The sequence below is a fragment of the Bubalus bubalis genome, chromosome 20 (genome assembly GCF_019923935.1).
Source record: "Bubalus bubalis isolate 160015118507 breed Murrah chromosome 20, NDDB_SH_1, whole genome shotgun sequence".
Lineage (NCBI taxonomy): Eukaryota > Metazoa > Chordata > Mammalia > Artiodactyla > Bovidae > Bubalus > Bubalus bubalis.
Window position 1 is genome coordinate 1336329 of NC_059176.1, and position 23478 is coordinate 1359806.

At 64.7% G+C, this 23478-nt stretch overlaps 2 protein-coding genes across 12 annotated transcripts in view; both read right to left on the reverse strand.

Annotated features, from left to right (window-relative positions):
- Positions 1 to 1985: 1985 nt before the first annotated feature.
- ADSS1 (adenylosuccinate synthase 1) lies at positions 1986 to 19106 on the reverse strand. 3 transcript variants are annotated; one of them, XM_025271552.2, is made up of 13 exons: positions 18813 to 19100; positions 12888 to 12990; positions 9829 to 9891; positions 9026 to 9076; positions 8754 to 8820; positions 7380 to 7487; positions 7197 to 7278; positions 6447 to 6573; positions 5193 to 5347; positions 4243 to 4367; positions 3596 to 3693; positions 2419 to 2568; positions 1986 to 2347 (listed from the first exon to the last, which is right to left on the reverse strand). In XM_025271552.2, exons 1-13 carry the CDS (start codon positions 19002 to 19004, stop codon positions 2295 to 2297), a joined length of 1374 nt encoding a protein of 457 aa, XP_025127337.1. In that variant the 5' UTR covers positions 19005 to 19100; the 3' UTR covers positions 1986 to 2294. The 3 variants fall into 3 exon arrangements, with proteins under 3 accessions (XP_025127337.1, XP_025127338.1, XP_044789260.1); XM_025271553.2 differs by lacking the exon at positions 9026 to 9076 and having other exon boundaries at positions 18813 to 19102; XM_044933325.1 differs by lacking the exons at positions 1986 to 2347; positions 2419 to 2568; positions 3596 to 3693 and adding an exon at positions 3739 to 4180 and having other exon boundaries at positions 4212 to 4367; positions 18813 to 19106.
- Positions 19107 to 22018: 2912 nt separating this feature from the next.
- INF2 (inverted formin 2) overlaps positions 22019 to 23478 on the reverse strand; it is a 28217-nt gene continuing 26757 nt past the window's right edge. For all 9 annotated transcript variants that reach the window (XM_044933335.2, XM_044933333.2, XM_044933332.2 and 6 more), the window contains one exon: positions 22019 to 22877. Coding sequence is in view for 1 of the 9 variants with exons in the window: in XM_044933328.2 (XP_044789263.2) it covers positions 22849 to 22877 (29 nt within the window). In the remaining 8 variants the exon portion in view is untranslated. The remainder of the gene's footprint in view (positions 22878 to 23478) is intronic.

A 23478-nucleotide genomic window follows, 5' to 3' on the forward strand; every position in this document is an offset into this window, starting at 1 on the left:
TTAGATTGGGAAACAGTTTACGTATAGTGCCATTGTGTGTCCTTACGTCCACTGGAATGCCCGGATGGTCAGTGTGTCCGGTCCCACCCGTTGCCATGGTGACCCGCCGCCCTTCCCCGCCCCGGCAGAAGTGATCGTCGCTCTGCATCCCTCCCTGCAGGGCAGGCTCGCTCTGCGCACAGCCCTTTGTGTCTGGCTTTCCCCCTCAGCTGGCTGGCTCCAAGACCATCCAGGGTCCCGCACCCCTCGGTGGTCTCCCCCTCCTGTTGCTGAGTGTGCCCGTGTGCAGGTGGACCATAGTTTTTGTTGCCCTGTGGACGGGCACATGGGCTGTGCCGGGTTTCGCGCTGATGAAGGCGGCTGCTCTGAACATTCTCTTCCAAGGCTTCTTCTGGACACTCACGGGTCAGTGCCTAGGAGTGGAATGGCTCAGTGGTAGGGTAATGAACATTAACCTTCTGAGCAAAACGGCTTGAAAAACACAATTTATCGAGCAACATCCTCGAATCACTTACTTATCTTTTCCCCACACATTCAATTGAGACCAGTGTAAGCTCCTCTTCCCTGGGGGTCTGCTGTTGGTGCCAAGGAGAGAGGGCACCAGGTTATAATTGCTCAGACCCTCACAGCACCTGATACTGAGAGAAGGCGGCTAACCTCAGCCCCCACCCTCCCATCTCTGGGCCACACAAGGGCGAGGATGCTGGTGCAGCCGAGAATGGCGCCCCTCGAGTTTGGTGTCTTTTCTGTAAAACTTCTGCAGATACTCAGACATACTGCCTGCGGCTGCCTCCGCAGGATATAGCCCAGAGCTGGAAGGGAAAAACAACTTGTACTGGAGTGAAGGATTTAGCGGCAGCTTTCTAATCTAAGTTGCAGGCGGAGCTTGCTGAGCCTGGAGTGCAGCTTTTTACACAGAACAAAGTGATTTCTCTTTCTTCTGAAAAATGCCCGCTCTGGTTGATTGCCCAGAGCATGCACCCCTCTGTTGTAGCAGGATGGGATGAAACAGTCATCTGGTCACGAGAAGCACAGTCCCCGGGGACAGGGAGGAGAGCTGGGGTCCACCTTCTCCTTCCCTAAGAGCTCACCCTGCCGTGGGGCTCTCTCCTTCCCCCCCTTTGCTCTGTCGTGAAGGGAAATAATTCTCGGGAAACGCCAAGGTCAGTTTCTTCTGGTGTTTCTCACTTCTAGCCCTGCTGCCCGAGGAAGCTGGTACACACGTGCTCCTGCGTTCTTTCAAATCACCGAAGGCCATTCTTGGCTGTTTGGAAAAGCTCACTAGCATGTGTGAAGCCATACTCCCAACATGTGGCCTGTTCACCTAATAGGCTGTCACAAGGGTCTGGGGCTCCAGGGCACGAGCCGGTGACACTGGGCCCCGCAGAACTTCCTGGGGCTGGCGGGGCCCACGGGAAGCAAGCCGGGTGGGCACCTGCCCAGTGTCAGTGAACCCAGATGGCATCCTCAGCTCTAGAAAGTGAGGATTTAGGCCTAGCAGACTCCTAGTCTCTCCATGTGTATAAACCCTTCCCTCTCTGAAATGATACCAAAAGGCCAATTATTTTTCTAAACTGACCACAAACTCTGAAGCGTTGAATGAGCCGAGTACGGCTTCCAGTTGAGCACAGACCTCAGTAGGGTCTCTGCAGGTTCTGCCAGCTGAGAAGCGTCTTCTTTTTCCAGGGGACACAGGGCGGGGGAGAGGCTGTCCCACTGAAACGCAGGGGCTGCCGTGTGGGGAAGGGCTCTGGGGTCTAGAGCGAGTCTGCGGGGAGACGTTCCGTTTGGGAAAACATGCTTCACGCCCATGGTCCTCCTCCCCTGGGCTGCTCCCATTCTGTTGTCTGAGCAACAGACAGTTGTTGCTTCCTGACACTGAAAACGTGAGTCACCCCGGCCGCTGATGCTGCCGAGTGGGACCTTTCAGCAGCTAAAAGTCGAAGCAACGGTGACGAAGTCAGAAAAAGACCTGCACGGCTCACTGCTGCTCAGCGGCTGTGGGATTTATTGCTCAGCGGCTCCAGCTGCACAGGCAGCCACGTGACAGTTCACGAGCCAGAAAAGGGCTCTGGTTTGAGCTCACGTGAAATAGCAGGATGTTTAAAAACGTACATGACACTGGCCTTCAAATGTTTCAAGTTGTAGAAATCAGAGGGTTGGGCTGAAGGCTTAAAGAAAAATACAAAAGTACAGAAAATAGCTTTCAAATCTCTTTGTTCACGGCGTTGGTTCTGCCGGCCGAGGAAAGGACACGATGCGGGCCACGCTGCTGGGGTCAGCTCCGGCTTTGTCTAAAACAGCTGGATCATCGAATCTCTGGACTTGCCGACACCAACCCATTTCACTGAAAGGGGAAGGGGAGGTTCAGCCTGGGGCGAGGCGGGTGGAGGGGGTGGCTGGACACAGGGCACCCACCTGCCACGCCGACGTGGTTCTCCACGAACCGGATGTAGCTCTGGGCCTGTGTGGGGAGGTCCTCCCACTTCCGGGCACCCGTGGTGTCCGCCTTCCACCCTGGCAGCGTCTCGTATTCCACCTCCACCTTCTGCAGGATCTCCTGGTTGGCTGCGGACATGGGCTGGGTGAGCCGCGTGCCACAGATGTCCGCGCAGCCACGGGCCTGGGACCCCCAGCCCAGGGTCTGCTTGCCCCAGCGTTCAGGGGCAGAGAAGGCAAGCAGCCCTTCCTGGTTTTCTTAGGGCTGGGGGGTGGTTCTGGGATGCTACCTGCTCCCCTTCCAGCCCAAGGGACACACCACCCTGGACACGGATTCCAGGGAACACCTCAGCTAAGGAATTCTGAGGCCCCCGCTTCTAAAGGGATTTGAGGTCCTGCAGTGTTAGGGTTCCTGAAGGATCTATGTTCCCCTCCTCAGGGCAAGGATCCCACTGGGTCTGGACTCCTGGCCTCACAGCAGACGCCAACCACCCCTGTGGTCAGAAATTGCTGGAAGGAGCTGTCCACCGCAAGTACATGCCCTGAGTCCCAGCACTGCCCTGCTGTGTCCTCTCGGAGTTCAGAGTCAGTCAGTCTGGGGGACACTGGCCGAGAGGACGCATGGGGCTCCCACAGCCGAGAGTCTGCACACACATGCTGGGGGCCTGTGGGGGCAGCTCGCCCACGGCTGCTGGTGCGGGTGGGGTCATCCATGACCCCAGGCCAGGCACACAGGAGAACATCACTGCCTTTACGCTTTTTAGAAGGGACACTTGCTTGGTCACAGAAACTTCAGGGAGACCTTAAAAAATCTAACCAAAAACATGTGTTTTCTTAGGTTAACATCATCTTCCTATTTGTCCCAAGTTTTGAGCATCCACAGTCCATGTCTGCTATTTCAGGTGAGTCCCCAGCTCCCGGAAGGTGGGCCTTGACCCTGGGGGTTCCCCAGGGTCTTGGGGTCAGGCTGGCCCCTGAGTCCCTCTGAGCTCTCCCCAGAGTGCGGACGCACAGGCCTCTGCTCGGGGTGAGAATCTGCCATGGACAGAAGTGGAAAGAGCCTCCGACACAGGCTGCCCTGTGTGCCCGACGCACACACACCGTCCCTTCTGCCCAAGACCAGCGGCCAAGGGCAGGGGGGTGGCGGCGCCCGCACCTGGGAAGTAGGGGATCCGCTTCCCGCCAAGCTTGTACGCCACGCCGACCTTGATCTCGTCCAGGGCGTCCAGGATGTCCAGTTTCGTCAAGGCCAGCCTGTCCAGAGCACAGGGAGAAGCCGAGGGCGGTCAGCCGCCGTCGCAGCTCCCGCCCAGCCCCACCCCTCGCTCCTCTGTTTGCAGGACTAGAACAGAGGATGGCAGAGCCCCGACGGTTAGGCTGGGAGCCCAGCACTGCCCCGTCCCCACGGCCCAGCAGAACAGGGGTCTGGACGAGTGCAGGCCCTCTGCTCTGGGCTCCCTCCCCGGCTCCAGGAGAGCCTCTGCACCGCTTCCGGGGGCGGGCCACCCTCTGGCCTCGAGATGTCTCCTTCCCTGTCTGCGCTCAGGAGCCAAGGAAGGGCCAGCCCCAGGGCGCCCTGGACATCCCTCCCCATCACCCCCCGGTGGCCTTGCTGAGTGGAAGGTTTCCGCGGGCGAGGTCACCCTGTGTGGGGAGGACTGTGGCCCTGAGCCCGAGGCCCGGTGGCCCTGCTCCTGCGGCGTCTGGGCAGTTGGTCTGGGCCCCCGGGGGATGGGCGCCCCGGGGGATGGGCCCCCGGGGGATGGGCGCCCGGGGGGCGGAGGGCGCCTCAGCACCACCCACGCGGTGAATCCGTTGACCATGTGGGCGTATCTCAGGATCATCAGGTCCAGCCAGCCGCAGCGCCGCTTCCTGCCCGTGGTCACGCCCCACTCGTGGCCTCGGCTCTGCAGCAGGTCTCCGATCTCCTGCGGAGTGACAGGGAGGGCCTGGGGGCTGTGGGGATGGAGCCTAAGCCGGCTGCCCACCCCGCCCTCCTGCGGCCCCCTGACGACCACCCCTCCTCATGCCCGCCCCTCGCCCCTCCTCACGCCCACCCCACCCTCCTGCAGCCCCCTGACGACCACCCCTCCTCACGCCCGCTCCTCGCCCCTTCTCACACCCGCTCACTGCCCCAGGCCCCTTGATGGCCACCCCTCCTCACGCCCGCTCGCTGCCCCAGGCCCTGAGCACGCCTGCCCGAGCTGAGCCTCGTGACCAGGCCTGCCCTGGCCTCCTGGGCAGGTGAGAGTGGATCTGCAGACCCCGAAGCTGCCCTCGAGCAGGCTGTATGCTTATTTTGTGCTTCTTTCTCCGGGGTTCATAACCCTGCCCAGCACATCCTCTTCCTGCTCTGGCCCTCGCTTGCCTGCTCAGGACAGGAGCCTCGTGTCCCTCCAGCCTTGTGGGCACAAGGCCGGGGAGAGGAAGGCGGGGGCCGTCCTGAGCTTCCAGAGACACCCAAGAGGCTGGAGGGCAGTTTGCTGGGGAGTTTGGTGGGCACTGCTCCACCCTGCTCTTATCCAGCTGAGACCAAACCCAGGCTCGCTCAGCCCCAGGAGGAAGGCAGCCTGGGCACCCAGAGAGGGGTGGGGCCAGAGAGAAGGCTCTCAGCGTCCTTCCTGAGCTGGGGGATCTGCGGGACAGCCACACGGCAGTTGGGGGGCGGCTGGAGCTACAGCCTCAGCATCTTCTCTGCGGCCTCCCCGGTCCCTCCACCAGGCGCCCGCGGTCCCCCGGGGGTGGAGACTCACGTTGATCTGCTCAGTGGGGAAGGCGCCGATGCCCACGCGTGTGGTGTAGGCCTTGACCACGCCGTAGACCTCGCCTATGTTCTGGGGCGGGATGCCCAGGCCGGTGCACACGCCGCCCACCGTGCAGTTGGAGGATGTCACGAAGGGGTAGGTCCCTGCGAGACAGAACCAGCTGGGCTGCCACCCCTCAGGATCTCTGGCGAGGGGTCGCCCCAGTGGTCCCAGGGACCATCCACGGGGTGTGGCCAACACAGGGTGTGTGTGAGCTGGTGCGGGTGGGTAGGGGGAGGGTCCCTCGGGTTTGGACAGTTCAGGTGGCCTCGGGGCTGGTGTGCCCCTGGGCCTGGGACAGTGGGGACAGCGGGGACTGCGGGGATAGAGGCCCAGGTGGGGCAGTCAGGGCTCCCGGGCCCAGCCAGTCTCTCCCTCATCCCCGTCCCTCACCCCTCATCCCTGTCCCTCATCTCTGCCCCTCATCCCCGTCCCTCATTCCCTCACATCCTCATCCCCATCCCTCATCCCCTCTCATCCCCACCCCTCATCCCTCATCCCCGCCCCTCATCCCCATCCTTCATCCGCCCTCATCCCCATCCCTCATCCCCATCCTTCATCCGCCCTCATCCCCACCTCTCATCCCCCCTCATCCCCATCCCTCATCCTCATCCCCGTCCCTCATCCCTGTCCCTCATCCCCATCTCTCATCCCTGTCCCTCATCCCCACCCCTCATCCCCCTTCATCCTCATCCCCGTCCCTCATCCCTGTCCCTCATCCCCATCTCTCATCTCTGTCCCTCATCCCCTTCCCTCATCCCCCCCATCCCCACCCCTCATCCCCACCCCTCATCCCCCCTCATCCCCATCCCTCATCCTCATCCCCGGCCCTCATCCCTGTCCCTCATCCCCATCTCTCATCTCTGTCCCTCATCCCCTTCCTTCATCCCCCCCATCCCCACCCCTCATCCCCACCCCTCATCCCCCCTCATCCCCATCCCTCATCCTCATCCCCTTCCCTCATCCCCCCATCCCCACCCCTCATCCCCACCCCTCATCCCCATCCCCACCCCTCATCCCCACCCCGTCCCTCATCCCCAGCCTGGCCTCCTCTACCCCCTCCTGGCTGAGGTTGCAGGAAGAGGGCAGTAGCACTGTTTCCCGGGCACAGAGGGCAGCCTGGTATGGAAGGCGAGCCCACCACAGCTGTCTCCTCGGCAGACTAAAAAGGCAGGGCTCGTGGGGCTCTGGCTGGGGACGTACCGAAGTCAATGTCAAGGAGGGCTGCGTTGGCACCCTCCACGAGGATCTTCTTAGGGGGGCCATGGAGCGCCTCGTACATGAAATAAACGCCGTCTCGGACCATGGGGCGGATCCGCTCGGCGAAGCCCTGGGAGAAGGGGCCAGGATGCAAGAAGGGGGTCCACCCGGCTCTGGCCTCCTCCTCACAGCCTCTGGCTTCCAGCAAATTCCTGCCCAGCGAGGCCCTCGGTCTGCACGCATCCCTGTGGGTCCATCCCTGTCTACATCTAGAGCCCCAGACGAGGCTGGAGGAGCTGGGCCCTGGAGGTTTCCAGAAGGGCTCCGTGCGGACATCCCCCTGTCTCCCGCCTGCTCTGTCCCTCTAGCAGTGAGCTGGGACACCTCGAGCTCTTGCCCGCGATGCACGGGGCTGGCCTCTGTCCCCCAGCATGTCCATCCCACCCGCTCCGTCCCTATAGCAGTGAGCTGGGATGCCTTTGCCTCCTGCCCCAGACCGACAGGGTCTTCCTATGGCCCCTGGCGTGTCCAGGGTCGTTTCCTCAGAGAGGACTCGAGGGGCCAGGCCAGCGGGTGAGCCCCTGGCCTCCTGAGAAGACTGCCGACTGGGGGCTCCCACAGGAGGCCTGTGGTCCCTGAGCCCAGCCACCGGGAAATAAGGCCCTATTCCAGGGGTGCCACGGCAGCGTGCGCGGCTGTGGAGGGACCCTCAGTAGGGCCGGGCCTGCCCGACGCCGGGGTGCTCAGCTCTACCTTGAGCCTTTTGAGTTGACCTTCAACGTCCACTTCCAAACTGGGGAACATGGACTGGTGCTGGCGTGCCAGGTTCTTGAATCTGCGGAAGCAACAGCGACTGCCACCCCGTCTGCCCAGAGCCCCGCGCCCGCCTCCCTGGCCCAGCTTCCCCCAGCCCAGGGCCAGGGATGGGTCAGGTACCGGGAGGAGAACTCGTCGAAGTCAGACAGGAGGTCGCAGATGCGGAGGCCGGTGCGGGCGGCCTTGGACGAGTAGGCCGGCCCGATCCCCTTCCGGGTGGTGCCGATGCTGTAAGACAGGCCGAGGGCCGTGAGCTTGGGGGGCCCAGGCAGGCCTGCTGGAACTGGGGGAGGAGCCTGGGAACCGGGGCCCCCGGCCAGCCCTCAGCGTCCACCCCCGTAAACCAAGGTCGAGCCGCGCGACGCCCGAGGGCCCTTCCGAGCTGCAGCCCCAAGGGCTGGGCTGCCATGGGAACCCCTGGATGCCTCTGACAGCAAGCTCCAGGACTGGGAGCTGCGGGGGCAGCACGTGGGTCCAAGTCCCGGCCTGGCCCTCCCGTGGCCCCCTGAGGCCCAGTGCCCGGCGGTGCCCTCCCTGGCCCGGCTGCCTTCTGCCCAGCACCGAGGCTGCTGCTCTGGGCACCTGCCATCTCCTCAGAGCTGGAACCTGGCAATGCCACCCTGTACCCACTGCCGACCACAGCCCAGCCCAGGTCAGCGAGTGTGGATGCTCAGCATCGCCACCTGTGTGTGGCCAAGCCCTGTGTGTGCACTTGTGTGTGAGCGTGTGTGTGCACGTGTGTGACCGTGTGCTGTGCCTACATGTGTGTGCACGTGTGTGAGTGCATGTTCATATGTGAGCGTGTGTGCACTTGTGTGTGAGCATGTGCTGTGCCTACATGTGTGTGCACGCGTGTGAGTGCATGTTCATATGTGAGCGTGTGTGCACTTGCGTGTGAGTGTGTGCTGTGCCTACATGTGTGTGCACGTGTGTGAGTGCATGTTCATATGTGAGCGTGTGTGCACTTTCGTGTGAGCGTGTGCTGTGCCTACATGTGTGTGAGTGTGTGTCCCTCTGTATGAGTGTACAAGGCCGTGTGTGTATAATCTATGCACATGCATGCACTGCTTGTGTGTGTGTGCACACGTGTGTGAGAGGCAGGATTCTGGCCTGCTTCGCTCCCGTCCCGGCTTTGACACTGTCTCTGGCCCACTGCAGTGAACATCTCTGGAGAACCAGTGACTGGCCATCAAGGCGGCTAGGCAGGCTTTGGCGCCCGCTGGAGCTTCGGTCAAGGCTGGCCTGGGATTCCAGCAGGGGCGGGGGGCACAGCAGGTGATGGACGGCACGGGCCCTCCTGGGGGTGGCCCTGGGGAGGACCACATGGCCCCGGGAGAGGCGGCTCGCCTGAGCTTCAGGGTGGGGGAGGCGTGGGGTGAACTGACGGACACTGTCCTCGGGGCTCCTGGTGGACGCACGCCCCCCCTGCACCTGACACGCCCCCAGCTCTACGGCCACGGACTTGGGGCTGGGGGGAGCGCAGACGCCACTCACTTCTTGCCCTCCTGGGCCTGCCGCTGCACCTCCTGGAGCCCGTCCACCGCCTGGTGAAAGTCAAACACTGCCGGCCGGGCGGGCGGGAGCATCGCGGGCGAGAGAGACAGAGGGTTACGGGGCCTCTGGGGACACCACGGGCCCCTGCCCCAGGCCTCAGCTTCCCCATCTGCCTGTGCTGGCAGTCATCCTGACCCGGCACGGCCTCGGAGAAGGCCTGGGGGGTCTGGGGTCACTTGTTCGCAGGCGGGCAGGGAGGCCCCGGGACTCACCAAGGTGGGCCCGGTCAGAGATGACAAGCCTCTTCTCCCAGTCCTTCAGGCCTGCGGACACGGCATGCGGTCGGTGACGGGCCCTCCCCCGGGGACCTGGGGACATCCACCCGCGTCCCCACGGGCGGCTCTGTCTCCTCATGGGCTCTGTCCCGGCGCCTCCCAGAGCCCATATCCCGGGGCCAGGGCCCGCTGGCTCCTTTCGCGCCTGCGCTGAGTCTGGGCCCCGAGGCGGAGGCTCTGCTCCGTCCAGGGCACCTCAGGGCTGCAATGTCACCCACCTGCTTCTCGACAACCACCGGGGGGCCCACCTGCCCGCACACCTGGCCGGCGGCCTTGGTCACTGCCTGCCCGCCTCCTGCCCCTGAGCAGCCCCCAGGGACCACACCCTTCCCTGCAGGGATGTCGGCCCAACCGTCCCCAGTCTCGGGACATCAGGGTCAAAGCCCAGGCTTCAGGGCTCTGTCCTGGAGAGCCCGCGTCTGCAACTCCTGACATCACTGGTCCCCAGTGTCATGAAAGCTCGCCTGCGACAGAGAGGCTGTGGCCTGAAGCCAAAGGCTGGGGCCCCTGGACTGACTGCCTGCGCTCAGGCTTCCGGTGTGAGCAGGGCCAGCAGGCCCGGGCCGGGGGCCAGCGTGGAAGCCGCACCACCCACCCACCTGCCACCACCATCGGCAGAAACCACATGGGGAGCGCCGTCAACTCAGCCGTGGGGAGCACGCACGGCGCCCGGGTGGCGCGGCTCCGCGGGGAGCGTGCACGGCCCCTGGGCGGCGCGGCTCCGCGGGGACATGACCTACCTTTCTTCTCGTTCTTCTCTGCCTCTTCAAACAAGCCCGGCAAGTGGACGACCACTCCATTGCCTGAGACACAGGGACACGAGATTGGATTGGGTCACAGACAGAGGGACCCCACACTTAAAACGCCGTGAAACTCACGCGCTTGTGCTGACAGCTGCCTTGTTCATGATGGCCGAGACGGGGAGCGGCCCAGCCGTCCTCAGTGGGCATCAAGACGGATAAAGAAAATGTGGCACAGCCACACAACGGCATTATCACACAGCCGCGAAAAGGAAGGGCATGCTGCCGCAGGCTGCCACACGGATGGACGTAACACACTACATAAAGTGAAGGAACTGTGGAAGTGTTTGTCACTCAGCCACGTCTGACTCTTTGTGACCCCGTGGATGGTAGCCAGCCGGGCTCCTCTGTCTATGGAATTCTCCAGGCAAGAATACCAGAGTGGGTAACTATTCCCTTCTCCAGGGGATCTTCCCCACCCAGGGACGGAACCTGGGTCTCCTGCATGGCAGGACAGATGCTTTACCATCTGAGCCACCAGGGAAGCCCCCTGTGAAATAAATAATAAATAAAGTGAAGTAAGTCAGACACTAAAGGCCAGTCTCTGTATGACCCCCTTGTATGAAGTCCCCCCTTGTACGAGGTCCCCCCTTGTACGAGGTACCCCCTTGTATGAGGTCCCCCCTTGTACGAGGTCCCTGGAGGAGTCAGACTCGCAGGGACAGAGGGCAGGGTGCTGGGGGCGAGGGGAGGGAAAGGGGATGGAGAGTTCAGGGGGGACAGGGCTCTGCAGATGGACATGCTGATGCTGCATGACTAATGTACTCGATGCTACTGAACTGGACGGTTAAAAGTGGTTAAGATGGAAACTCTTTTTTTTTTTTGCCATGAGAAGGAGCTTAATAATTCTTATTAAGATGGTAAATTCCCAAGATGCAGTTCGGAAGAAATGAGTGGTTAAATTGCACGCTGGGCCAACGTTCCCCGATTGTCACATAGCTCGCTGTCAGCTGTGTGGTGGGTCGGGGTCAGCTCAGATGTGGTCAGCTCACATCTGCTCAACTCAGACCTGCCTGTCCCCTCCTGAGACTTGGCTGTCAGGCAACTGAGCTGCCCAGGGCTTCTAAGAAGATTCCACATTTCAAAAACAATCAGTGCACAGATCTGGGGTTGCCAACTGTTTTGCCACAAAAGGGCATTTACAAAAAAACTATGTGGCCACTGTTTCATCAAATAGAGGGAATCTGAATACCCAGAAAGGAAGTAGGGCATAAAATTTAGAAGAAAATACATGAATTTACATAAAATAAATTCTGTTTTATGAAAGATGGAAAGTTTATATTATGTGTACACTCTATCAAAATAAAAAATGGTCCAAACAAAAGCCTTCATTTACAGAGACAGCAGATGACGGCTGCTGCGGGAGGTCTTCAGGAGGGAGAAAGTGTCCTAGAACTGACCTGGGACGGATGCACCATCCTACCCTCCCGGGGCACATTTCATGGTGCGTAAGTTATACCTCAACAGAGCTGTCGTGCTTGATTTACACGGAAACGGGAAAGCAGGAGGTGGGGAGAAACACAGCCTCCAGCTGTTTGGTCTCGGGAGCCAGGCCTCCCCATCCCCGTAAAAGTGAAGGGGGGTCTGCAGAGGGCAGGCGCCAAGCCCAGCCAAGGAGGGGCCTCACCACGGCCACGAGCTCACTGGGGGCCCAGGCTGAAGCCAAGGCTGCCCCTTCCTCTGAGACCAAAGCCCGCTGGGTGGGGCCCCCATGGCCTTCCTGGGTGGTGAGTCCCCCGGGCGCCGGGATTGGCAGAGGGAGTTGGGACACAGGTCCAGATGGGAGTGGCTCAGAGGCGGCAAGCCACACCAAGCTCGAAAGGTCATCTAAATGCCAGGAGCCCCGCGATGGCCACGGGGCGGGGCCTGGCGGGGGCGCTGCATGAGCGCTGGCACGTCCCGCCCTTGCCAAAGGGCTCCCATCAGTGTCTGGCCGGGCTGGCCCCTGCCCATGCTCCTGGGGGCCGCTGGCCCCATCCACCCCCGGCTCCCGGGACACCGGGCAGACTCCTCTCCCCTCCCCGCAGTGAGCGGTGCTTCCTTGGCCTGGTTCCCACCCAGTCGTGCCCAGCAGCCTCCTGGGGCAAAGACTTGGCCCCTGGGTGCGGGTCCCTGGTGAGCTGGGGTCCTCAGCCTCCACTGGGGCCCAGTCCACACCCATGGAGAAGCCCATGGGCCACCGCCCTTTCCTGCTCAGCCTGACCACCCACCACCCCCCAGGTCCACTGCTGCCATAGCGTCCCTGGGCTCACACCCAGGGCTGGACCCGCGCCACCAGCGGGCACACACTCGCTGTGCCAGCCCTGCTTCCTGGGGTGGGGGCGGGGCGGGGCAGTGAGTCACGCGTGTGGCCCTGCTCAGCAGTGGAAAAAGCCAGAAGGAAAAGTCCCCGAAGCTCCCGGAGTGTGTCCTGGAGGGATGGGCAGGAGAGGGCGATGGGAAGGGGTGGGGGAGGGGGCTGCCCAGGGGCTAGAGGAGGGCAGGGGACAGCTGCCCATGGAGAGCCCCACGCAGACCCACAGGGAGCCAGACCCACAACGTTCGCACACTCACCCATGGGCATCACACGCGCACACACTCACAGGCACGCACACATGTACACAGACTCACACACGTGACACCCACACTTGCCATACACACGCATGCACACCCACACCCTCACTCACTCACACACATGCCTACAGGCTTGCACACACACACACCCGGGGAGTCTGAGCGCTCGGGGAGCCTCCTGCACCCTCCATCCGTCCCTCCATCCCAGGTGTGGGGAGGAGGGGGTCCTGGGCTCCGAGTGCGGCCCCGAGGCGGGGTCCCCAGATCAGAGGCCTCTGCAAGGGGTCTCGGTGGGGCTGGAACCTTGACCTTCTGGGCCCAGCCCTGCGCCCTGCTGCGTCCAGCCTGTGTATGGACCCCCAGGTTCGATGACGTCCAGGCCTCTTCCACTCACATCCATGGGTTCCCGGGCTGCGGTGCAGGCGGGCGGGCAGGTGGGCACTCACCAATGAAGGACACGGCCTTGGGGTTGATGATACCGCTGGGCAGCAGGTGGAAGTCGTACTCCTTGCCGTCCACCACCACGGTGTGTCCAGCATTGTTGCCTCCCTGGGGACAGGAATCTGATCAGCGTCCACCCAGGGAAGCCTGCCTGGCGCCCGGCTCACTCGGGCAGCTCTAAATGCAGGCGCTCAGGAGCCCCCTCTGCGCTGCCCGGGTGGCAGGACTGTGAGACGCTATCTCTGCTTGGGCGTGGGGACCCTGGTCCAGTGGCTGGCTCCGATGCATGTCTGGGGTGCCAGGGCCTGACCGGGGCACTGGGTCCAAGAGACAGGCCGGCCCCCATATCCAGGACCCTCTTAGGCTGATGCTCCGGGAAGGCCGGCTCAGTGAAGCCCCTGAAGCCTCCACGGGCTCAGAGCCCTGCCTGCCCGCCCACGACTCCCTCTGGGGTTCCTCCTCTGATGCAGGGATGATGCAGGGAGCACGGATTCAGGCCCCACTGCCACACAGCCTGAGCTCTGAGGGGACAGAGGGCGGGCAGCACAGCCTTTCCGGGACCAGGAGCTGGCGTGCAACAGCAGGCCCTCCCTTGGGCCTCGCCTCCCACCTAGGAATCAAGTGGGAAAAACCATCCTGAGGCCGACTGGGGTGTGGGGGTAGCCAGGAGGAGGCCCCACGCAGGAGGGAAGCAAGACTCCAGTCCCAGGTCTGGGCTCTAGAGGCCAGTGCGGGCCCCAACGTGGGGCCACGGAGCCAGTGAGCAGGGGCCGGGGAGGAGACGCGTCCTGGCTGCTGCCCGAGGCCTCGGAGCCCCACCAGCTCAGCTCCTGCAAGGCACTCAGATATCCGTGGGGCCCCTTCACGGCTGGGCCCCTGCCCTCCACGCCCCACTGTCCTCCTGGCTGGCAGAGGAGGCGATGGCCACTGGCTCTGAGGGTTCCAGCACCTGCACCCCTCAGGGCCCAGCAGAGACGAGCCCCACACATGCGTGTGGTCACTCCCTGCCTGGCCAGGCCTGGCCAAACGAGGGTCGTGTCCTTCCCCGGGGGCACCTGCTCCTTGCAGCAGGGCTGGGGAGGTTCACACACCTTCCGTCTCCCCCACAGAAAGGGCCCAGGTAGGGGTGGGGGGGACCCGGGCAGGGGCACTTTCTCCTGGACCTCCCTCACTTCACACTCAGGCAATTTAAGGAGAGCGGCCGGAGCCCAAGCACCCCTCAACGCCCCTTTCCCAGCCTCCGCCCCGCCGCCCCCAATGGCCCTGCAGACACCAAGTGTTCCATGTGTCACATGGATGTGCAGAGGCCTGTCTGGAATGACCCCGGGATTGGGGGGCTGGGGCAGGTTTGCCTCTAACTGACCCCTGGGGTCACTGGGGTCCTGGTGTGTGTCCTGGGGCCAGTGACCCCCAGAGGCCCCATCCTTACTCTGCCCTCACCTTGGGACACATACAGCGCCTCCCCATACACGAGGTTCTCTGTGTAGTTCATGCCCCTGGTGACCTTTGCCATGTAGGTGGGGCAGCCTGGCGGAGGGTGGGGGGACCCGAGATCCCAGGAAATGAGTTTGCAGCGAGACCGGGTGGCGGGCCAACGGCCTCCCTGCAGACACTCTCCCTGTGAGCCAGGCCCGCCCCCAGCTGCGTCCTGCCTGCCGTGGCGGGGGCCTAGACACTCTGCCCTCTCCCTGGTTCTCAAGTGCCCAGTGCCAGCGTCAGCTGGACCGAGCACACTCCACCTTCGTTTGGGGTAAACACCAGTGCCTAGGAACAGGCGCAGGCCGCCGTGGGTCCCTGGGCGGCAAATGACCCCCACTGGCTACAGGGCCCAGGCACCAGGCCATGGTCCACTCCCGGAGTGTAAGCCAGCCCTGGACACTGAGCTCGGGGCCGGCTGACCTGAGGGCGCCCTTCCCGGCAGCTCTGCAGAGGTCCAGGCAACCATCCCAGAGACCCCCGTCTGCCCTCTCCCAGGGCGTGGGTGAGGCCGGGGCAGGGATATACCACCCGCCCCCACTCCTAACGCCCCAGCCCTTCTGTGGTCTGCAGTCCACAGGCCGGGAGATCTGGGGGCATGGCTAGGAAAAGCCACCTAAAGGGACAGCTGGTTCAGAGTCCCAGGCCCAGCCTGGCGGCCCCCTCAGGGCCTTTGCCCCCGGGCTGCACTGTCTCCCTGTCCCCCCAGGTGGACAGGCTCTGGAGGCTCCCATCCGGAGTGACCGGGAGCCAGCCTCACCCCTCTCTCATGCCTGGGGGGACCTCTGCCTCCCTCCAGGTCCTCCCCTCCGTGATGGAGCCTCAGGGCAGGAACAGTCAGCTCAGAGTCCCCAGGGACGCTGACACCGCCCCCACGGCCTGGCCGGGCACTCAAAGTCCCCAGTGGATGCCCCCACCAGGTGCCGCACGTGGAGCTTTCCCACTCAAGGACACAGCAACAGGACCAAGGCCGGCCCACTCCGAGATCTGACCAGCCCCGATGCTTCCTGTCTCTGCAGGTGTCCTCCAGCCCACCCTCTTTGGGGCCAGCGCAGAGTGGACGAACAAGGCACAGAGGGTGGGTGTGGGCGGCAGGCCTCCGAGGCTGTGACTCGGCTCGCGGCCCTGGGCCTGGCCGGGGGTGGAGCCTCTGGGCGGCCACGGAGAAGCGGGTTTTTTCAGGATCCTGCCCAGCAGGCAGCAGCCAGGGGTCTGCCCTCCGGGTGGAGAGCCTTGTGAACTGACCCCCACCCCCACCGAGGTCTGGGTGAAAGCGTGGAGGTCGCGAGCCCAGGCAGTCCTCGCGTGCCTCTTTTTGGGTGTCTGCTCTGAGGGACTCTACCATCGGTCCACCCATCCATCCGTTCACCCCAAACAGAACTGCTCTGCGTGTGAGGCACCAGAGTGAGGGAGAGGGGAGGGCAGGAGCCCCAGGTGGGTGCACAGGTCTCCCCTGCCCAGGGCCACGACTGCCCAGGTGACCCTGCAGAGGCTCTCCCCCTGGAGCCTCTGCTGGGGGACAGGTGTCATCAGAGGCTGCACACGTGGAGGCACTACCGGGCGTCTCCCCCAGTGCCCCCGACCCGGGAGGCCCCTGGACCAGCCTGGGGTTCGGGGAGGGGGGGGCGGGCATTCCCGGCCTCCCTCCGTGGGAGAGAGATCCCAGAGCACCGGCAAGCCACAGGACGCGGTCCCTCACCCCGCAGGAGTGAGACCACTGTGCCCTTGGTCACAGCTCCCAGGAGCTGATGGCGCCCACCAGGGCATCCCGCGCTGGATTCCTGCACCGAGCGGCCTCACTGCCCTTGGAGGGGGGAATTGTATATAAATCCTGCACGGGTAGCCCTGAGGCCTCGGGGCCGTTGTGGGGCCCAAAGCCTGCTGAAGGTAACTCTGGAAACGGAGGGAGGGCTGGCACCGTGTCCTGGGGACAGGACGCGGCGTGGGAGGGGCCGTGACCGGGGCCCTGACAGGCAGGCCAGGCGCGTGGGCTCTCCGGCTTCCATCTGGACGGGTTAGGAGGTGAGGCAAGTCAAACAGCAGGAAGGATGCCCGCAGGCACCGCAAGAGAAAGCCCGGAGCAGGGGCGGGGTCTCCCAGGGAGTGGGCGGAGCGCGCGGCAGGCGGAGGCGGCTAGGGGTCGCAGTCGTGTGGCTGCAGCGGGACCTGGGCCAGGAAGAGGGAGGGGGCGTTGGGCGGGGAGTGAGGGGAGAAGGGAGCCCTGGAGCCGCGGGGGCCCGGAGCAGCCCCCGGACCTGCGCCCAGGCTGCAGGGGGCCTCCCGACGCTGGGGGAGGGTCGGGCCCCATCCACAAGGGGAGACGGAGGCAAAAAGAACAGCAGGGGGTTAAGCCCCAGGTCTGTGGACCCTAAGGAAGGCCTTGGGGGTCTTGCGGTGCATGCTGACCGTGGGCCCCAAACCCCCGAGATGGGGAGCACCGAGGGTGGCCACTGGGGGTGCCTCTGGGCAGGTGGAAAGTGAGTTCCCCTGAGCCAGGCCGCTGAAAGGCTTCCCAGGTGGACCAAAGCCCAGACGGAAGACGGGCCTGCGGGCGCCGGGAGGGGGTGCAGCGGCAGGACCAGAGTAGGGTCCCCGGGAGGCCACGGGGGTTGCGGCTGCCACTCGGGATAACCCCAGGCCCAGGTGACAGGCCAGGCGACCCTTCTGGTCAAGGGCTGGTCAGCCCTTCTAGACAGCCACCCAGGCAGGGCTGGGGCCCCAGTCCACCCTGCCCCCCACCCGTGACTCTGCGGCCAGCTGCCCGCTGCCCGCTGCCCTGGCCCATAGCTCCGAGATCGACCCAGTTCTGGGGCCAAGTGCCGTGTGAAGGCCACAACTCTGGGCTCCAGGCAAAAGCAGTCCTCCTGGGGTGGGGGCTGGACTCTCCCTGTGCCAGCCGGAGCCCAGCACTGGTGCCAGGCGGGTGTGGCACGCGGGAGGACCCATATGTGCCTCTTTTTCTAACAGCTCAGTGGCTCTGGTCCCGTTTCCCTGCCTCAGCAGCTTGTTTGGAGGCTGGAGGGGAGAAATCACGGTGGGCTCCCAGGACAGCTGGAGGCCTGCAGGGGGAGAATGGATCTCAGGGAGAAGCTGGGTCAGGGAGAGGGTGCCGTGTGGGCTCCCATTTGGGCGGGGGGCTCCAGGCGGCTCTGCCCTTGCTTGGTCCCATCCATGGCTCTCACAAGCAACAGGAGAGGGCAGGGCCTGGCCTGCCAACCCAGGTGGCAGAGCAGGGAGGGCCTTCCTCCAGAACCGCGTCAACAGTGGGGAGCCCAGCGGTTCCGAGGCGAGGGCCCTCACGGACACCTACCAAGCCCCGAGGTCACTTCGAGGAGGGTGGGTGAGGCTGCCCAGAGCGGGCAGGTCACACGGAGGGCCCTGGGCGTCACGGCTGAAGCAGGCAGGCCCCCCGAGGGGACATGCAGCAGAAGGCTGCACCCCCGGGGCCAGGGGAGGGGGTGTGGACTTGCTCGCTCTGGCTGAGGGGCTGAGACGGTGGGAGGCTCCCGCTACTCCAGGAGGCACCTTCCAGGAGGCCACAGTCGGCCTGCGAGAAGCGTCTGCCCCAGTGGGCACGCTGCCCCCCACCCCACGGTGGTGCTGAGTCCTGGGCCCCGCCTGGCAGGAGCTCAGGTGTGAGGTGCCCAGGGGGCGGCCCTTCCTCACTTCTGGCAGCCTCCCCGCATGGGGCTGTGAGCCTCAGGAGCAGTGTACCCCTCCAGGCCAACCCCCTGCACCCCAAGCGCAGCATGGCCCCGAGGGGTGCAGGAGACAACAGACGGGGTACAGAGAGCAGCCCGCAGTGGGCAGGGGCCCTTGGGGGACAGAGCTTGTGTCTGGCATCCTGGGTGGCACCCCCAGCCTCGGGGTCACCCTGGCCAGAAGACCCAGGCTCCTCCCTCTCCTCCTTCGGGCCCTGGCCGGCAGTCCTGCCCGGGTCTCTGCCCCTGCTTGGCTGACCCTCCACGGCTCCAAGAGGCCATGCCTGCTCCCACTCTGGGCTCCAGCCGGCAGCCTCCTCCCGCACACTGACCCCTTGTGGTCAGCCAGCCCTGTCCCAGCCCTAGACAGAAGGAGGAAGTGTGGAGTCTGGGTGGCCTCCAAGCCACTGGGGACCTGGGGTCTCCGCCTCGCCCCCCACAGTGCCCGCCCCAGTGTCACACCCATGGTACACCCCACCCCCTGAGGATCGAGTGTCCCCAACTCAGCGACTTGTATTTATAGCTCGGCCCCTGGCCCACGGCCCTGGGGGTGGGGCCGGCGGGGAAGGCGGGGTCCCTGGGGGAGACCGTGGGGGAGGGAAGACGGTCTGCCCCGAGTGGGTGGGGTGGCGGCTGGGGAGGGTGTCCCCGGAGGGAAGGCGTCCAAGGGGCGTGTTGGGGAGGGCGGGAGGGCAGGGAGGGCAGGGTCCGTCTGGATCGGGGTGGGGGAGGGGCCCGGCGCCCGGCCCGCACCTGGCAGCGGCTGATGATGTCGGCGTCCGTGGCCAGCAGGTCCACCACCTTGCCTTTGCCCTCGTCCCCCCACTGCGCGCCCAGCACCACGGTCACCCGGGAGCCGGTGGTCGCCGCCTCGTGCTGTAGCCGCCCCCGCTTGACGCCGCCCGCGCTGGGGGGCCGATCGTTAGAGGCTCGGGTCCCGGACATGCTGGCTCGGTTCGTCCTCTGCGCTGGGCCGCGCGAGAGCCCGCCGCACCCGCGCGCCGCGCCATTAAAAGGAGCCGGTCCGGGGCGGGGGGCGGGGCTGGGGCGGGCTCTCGGGCGCCGTGACGCGCCGCCTGGACCTCGGGGCCGCTGGTCCCGCCCCCGCCGCCACCCGGGGCCCGGTGGGGCCGAGGCTCGCGGGCCAGAGGCGAGCTCCGGGGTCCCTCCCGCGCTGCCGGGCTGGAGCGACCCGGGCATGCTCCTGGGGGCGATCGCGCTCGTCCTCCCCGTGGCGGGGCCTAGACCCGGCGAAGCCACATTTTGGGGGTCCAGATCCCCTCCAGAGCGGGCCTGCAATTTGCCCAAAGGGAGCTGCGTCTCTGCTTTCCACGCGGGGCGCTCTGGGCACTCACCTGCCCCGCGGTGAACTCGGGACCCCGGCCTGGCGTGGGCGCCCTCTGGTGGCCACAGAGAAGACAGCCCGTCCCCTCGTCCACCCGCTCGGGTGGGGACCCCCCTTGCCGTCACAGGGCACCCCGGCATCAGCAGGCGGGCTCCATCCATCCAGGAGTGTGGCTGCCCTCCAGCGGCCCTCGGTTCTCAGGGCTGTGGGTCCAGGGAGAAGCGACGGTGTTCTCAGGTCACCTGGCCGGCACAGGAGAGGGTGGCCTCAGTGCTCACTGGCCACAGTGGGTCTCTTGGAGACCCCACCCCGAAACTTCCTTCCTGCTCCTCCTGTGCAGAGACTGGGCGCCCAGAGACGGTGCACGTGGTCTGCTGGGCTCCCGTGTTCGGGCTGAGTGCACTGCAGCCCAGCACACCCTAGGTGGACTTTGGGCTTGGACATGACTGGCCCTACAAGTCATAGAAACGTCAGGGTAGGCCCCTGGGGGTAGGGGTGGTCTATGCGGCCCCTGCCCCAGGGCTGGGAGTCAGTACCTCTAGTTCCTTTCCTGGGGCACTCTTGGTACGGAGGAGTCTGGAGTCTGCCCCCTGGCCTCTGCCCAGGGCTCAGAGAGCCACCGAGCTCCCTGGGCTCCCAGGCCTGAGGCAGGGGGAGACCAGACATTCCCTGCCTGCTCTTGTCACACCCTCGTGGGGATTAGGGATTCAAGCCAGGGGGAGGGGGGTCTGCGCCGCGCCCCCTCCCCCCCCTCCCCCAGCCTCATCCCCTGGGCTCCTGGGCAGAGCCAGGCTCCGACCCTGGGCAGGTCGCTTGGCCCCTGTATCCGAGTCCCTCTTCTCTCACACGGGGACACCACGGGTTACAGGTCGGGTGCCAGGCCTCCCTCGGTGACGGTGACGGGACGGGCAATGCTCCTATCCCCCCACCCCCGGGCCACCCGCTCTGGGAATCCTCCGGAGCAGCTGCAGGCGGGCTGGGTGCAAGGCTGCGGAGGCTGAAGGTGGGTGAGCCGCGGGGTGCTGCTGGGAGCACGGTGTGGGGGCGCAGGGTTTCGGGAATGAGGGCGTGGGAGGCGGGCCGTGTCCCTGCTGAGGGGGCGGGACCGTGGTGGGCGGGACCGAGGGTGGGTAGGGCAGGAGGGGTGGGGGTCTCCTCTTTGTCTCAGGATGCCCACCGGGAGCCTGGAGAGGGCTTCGCTGAGGCAGTGGGGCGCTTCCCTGTCCGTCACTGGTGCTGAAGGGCCCGTGCGGGGGCTGCTGCCCCGAGCCCTGCCCGGGGGAGACCCCGGGGCTCCAGGCCAGCAGGTGTGAGATGGAGGCCTGGGGGGGCCAGGGGAGTGCCATGGGGTTTCAGACAGGCTCCAGAGCCAGGTGCTGGCTGAGGCACCCGCTCCCCCAGGCCCTGGTCTATAAATAGCCAGCATGCCAGGGGGTGGGGGGAGTTGGGCTTTTCTATAAACAGCCCTGTCCAGGCCGGGCAGCTGGGGCCCGGCCAGTCACACGGCCCAGCCCGAATTAGAACGCTCCCCAGCAGAAGCCCTGCAGGCGGCAGGTCTGTCCCCAAAGCTGAGGCAGCACAGGGCTCCCTGTGTGACCTCACTGCACACCGCACACGATGCCCCAGGACACACACCTCTGAACCTGAGACAGGGCAGGAATGAACGCTGGTGCAGACGCTTTGGAACAAAGTTTGGCGGTTTCTTAAAAAGTTGAATATAAAACTTGGCATATGACCCAGCCATTCTTGTCCTAGGAATCTGTCCCCGAGCAATGAAGACGGACATGCAGAACACAGAGATTCACAGCAGTGTGGCTCACAGAGCCTTGCACGGAGACTGCCAGGGTGTCCACGGACAGGAGAACGGACGGACAGAATGTGGTGTGTCCGTCCACCAGAACGCCACTCAGCCACACGAAAGAATGGCGTCCTGACACACTCAACAGTGCACACAGCGCAGCTGTCTCCAAGTCACACCAGAGGAAGTGAGCCCGTCACAGGAGGCCATGTGCTGTCCGATTCTGCTCAAGTGAAATGTCCACGGAAGGTCAACCCGTAGCAACAGAAGGCAGTGCAGCGGCTGCTGGGGCCGTGGGGAGGGGGAACGCAGGAGCTTCAGGGCGAGGACGGAAGTGTTCCAAAAGTAGACCGTGACGACTGCACAGCCTTGTGAATCTGCTAGAAAGGCAGCTGCATTATGCACACTTACAATGGGCAACGTTTACGCGTGTAAGTTACGGCCCCATGGGGCTATGCTCGTCTCACCAGGGCGCTGCGTCTGCTCGCCGTCCGCCCTGCCGCTCTCCCAGGTGCTCTGTGGAGGCAGCGAGGCCCCTCCATCCCCCCATCCACCTTCCTGCCAACGCAGCCACCCATCCATCCATCCACCTGTCTATTCCTCCCTTCCTCTACTCACCTGTCCACACATCCATTCATCCACCCACCCATCTGTCCATCCACTCATCTGTCCATCATCCATCAATCCATCCACCTGTCCATCATCCATCCATCCACCCACCCATCTGTCCATCATCCGTCCATCCACCCACATCATCACAGCCGTTGTGGTCACACCACATTCACCCATGAGTTGTAAACACATCATAGTCCCTGCTGGGCTAGCCTTGTTCTTTATTGGCCAAAGTTTCTCCAGTCTTGGTAGCACACACACAGGGCGGGGGCAGTGCAAGGGGCCCACAGGTCAGTGAGGAGATGGCAGCCCCTCTGGCCCCTCGGCCTGGATCCTGGCCTCCCCTCAGCAGGTGCAGGCCCAGTGTCTTGTTGACGAAGGGACCCCAAGGGCAGCCCCCTCCCCACCTCAGGGCTGGAGGTGTGGGGGTGGGTGCCAACTCCATGGGGGTCTCCCTCTTCTGAGTAGAGGGGCCTTGGCTCTCCTGTGCACGGCCAGACAGCCTGCCTCTACCCGAAGGCCCTGGGTCCTCTCACCCACCTACCTGTCCCCAGCTTGGCCACATAAAACAGTAGAAACCCACAGATCATCCCATTTCAGTTAAAAACGACTGCTTCAGCCCAACTGAGTTGGGGGCAGAGCTGTGGAGCAGGGCTCCAGTCCTCCCTGGCTCCGCCACTTCGGCGGGGAGGTCTGTGAGGGCCTGTCCCCAGGGGAATCTGGGAGCCAGGTCACAAGCTCGGGGTGCCCCGGACGCAGCCACTGGACCCACCCCCCCAGGTGGCCGGGTGGGGGCCATGGTGCATGCGGTGTGGGTCGGGGCTGGGCGGCGGCATTTAGAAAGCAGACCACGAGGGCAGGGGCGTGCAGGCAGGCCAGGGGGGTGCCAGGGGATCCTGGCCTCAACGGCCCGAGGCTCCGAGAGGCCGCAGTGAGGCCGGGTAAGGCACGGAGTCTGGGCTTCCCGGGGGCTGGCCCCGTCTGGCCCGGGGCCCCGACCAACAGCTCGCCCGGCAGCCCTGCTGTGGCTCCTCTTACTTGGCTCTGGACCTGGGCCTGAGGCCTGTGGGGAGAGGAGAGAACGTGGTCAGAGCGGCCTGGCTGGGGGCCGTGGCACGGTGCCCACCTCAGAGGCCCTTTCTCTGGAGCAGCGAGGTGCCCCCAGGCGGCAGGTGCCAGCTGACCCCCAGCAGGCTGGTTCCCGTCCACCTGTCCAGACCGGGGTTGCCAGGCATGCTTCTCGCCTGAGACGGGCAGGCAGGGTCTCCACGGTGTCCTGTTCCCGAGTCCCACCCTGGCCACACTCTCCGGCCCACTATCGCCGGCTCTCCCTGGGGCTCACTCGGCCACTTCACCACCAGCCCCTCAGGGGGGGCCTCCTGCGCTCTTTCTGCTCCATCCTCAGGGCACCAGCACCCCCCGGCCCCCAATTCCTGCTCCTGTGTGCACCCAGTGCCCTCCACACTCTCGAGCCCAGGGACCCTTGCCTGGCTGTTTCCCCCAAAGGCCCTGCTCTCCTGGCCCCCACGGACCCAGGCAGCTCGTGGGGCGTGGGCATCAGTGCTCGGAAGAGACAGACGAGAACAACCGGGGCAGAAGCAGATGGTCGGTCACTCCCGCTGGGGCCCTGCCCCACGAGGAGTCGGCAGGCAGGGGCCGGCCGG

Coding starts and splice junctions, on each gene's coding strand:
- ADSS1 (XM_025271552.2), bottom strand. CDS start 19,004: ATGTCCGGGACCCGAGCCTCTAACGATCGGCCCCCCAGCGCGGGCGGC. Junction 9,077..9,828: donor AGAGAAGAACGAGAAGAAAG/GTAGGTCATGTC, acceptor CCGTGTCCGCAG/GCCTGAAGGACTGGGAGAAG. Junction 7,279..7,379: donor TTCGACGAGTTCTCCTCCCG/GTACCTGACCCA, acceptor TTGCTTCCGCAG/ATTCAAGAACCTGGCACGCC.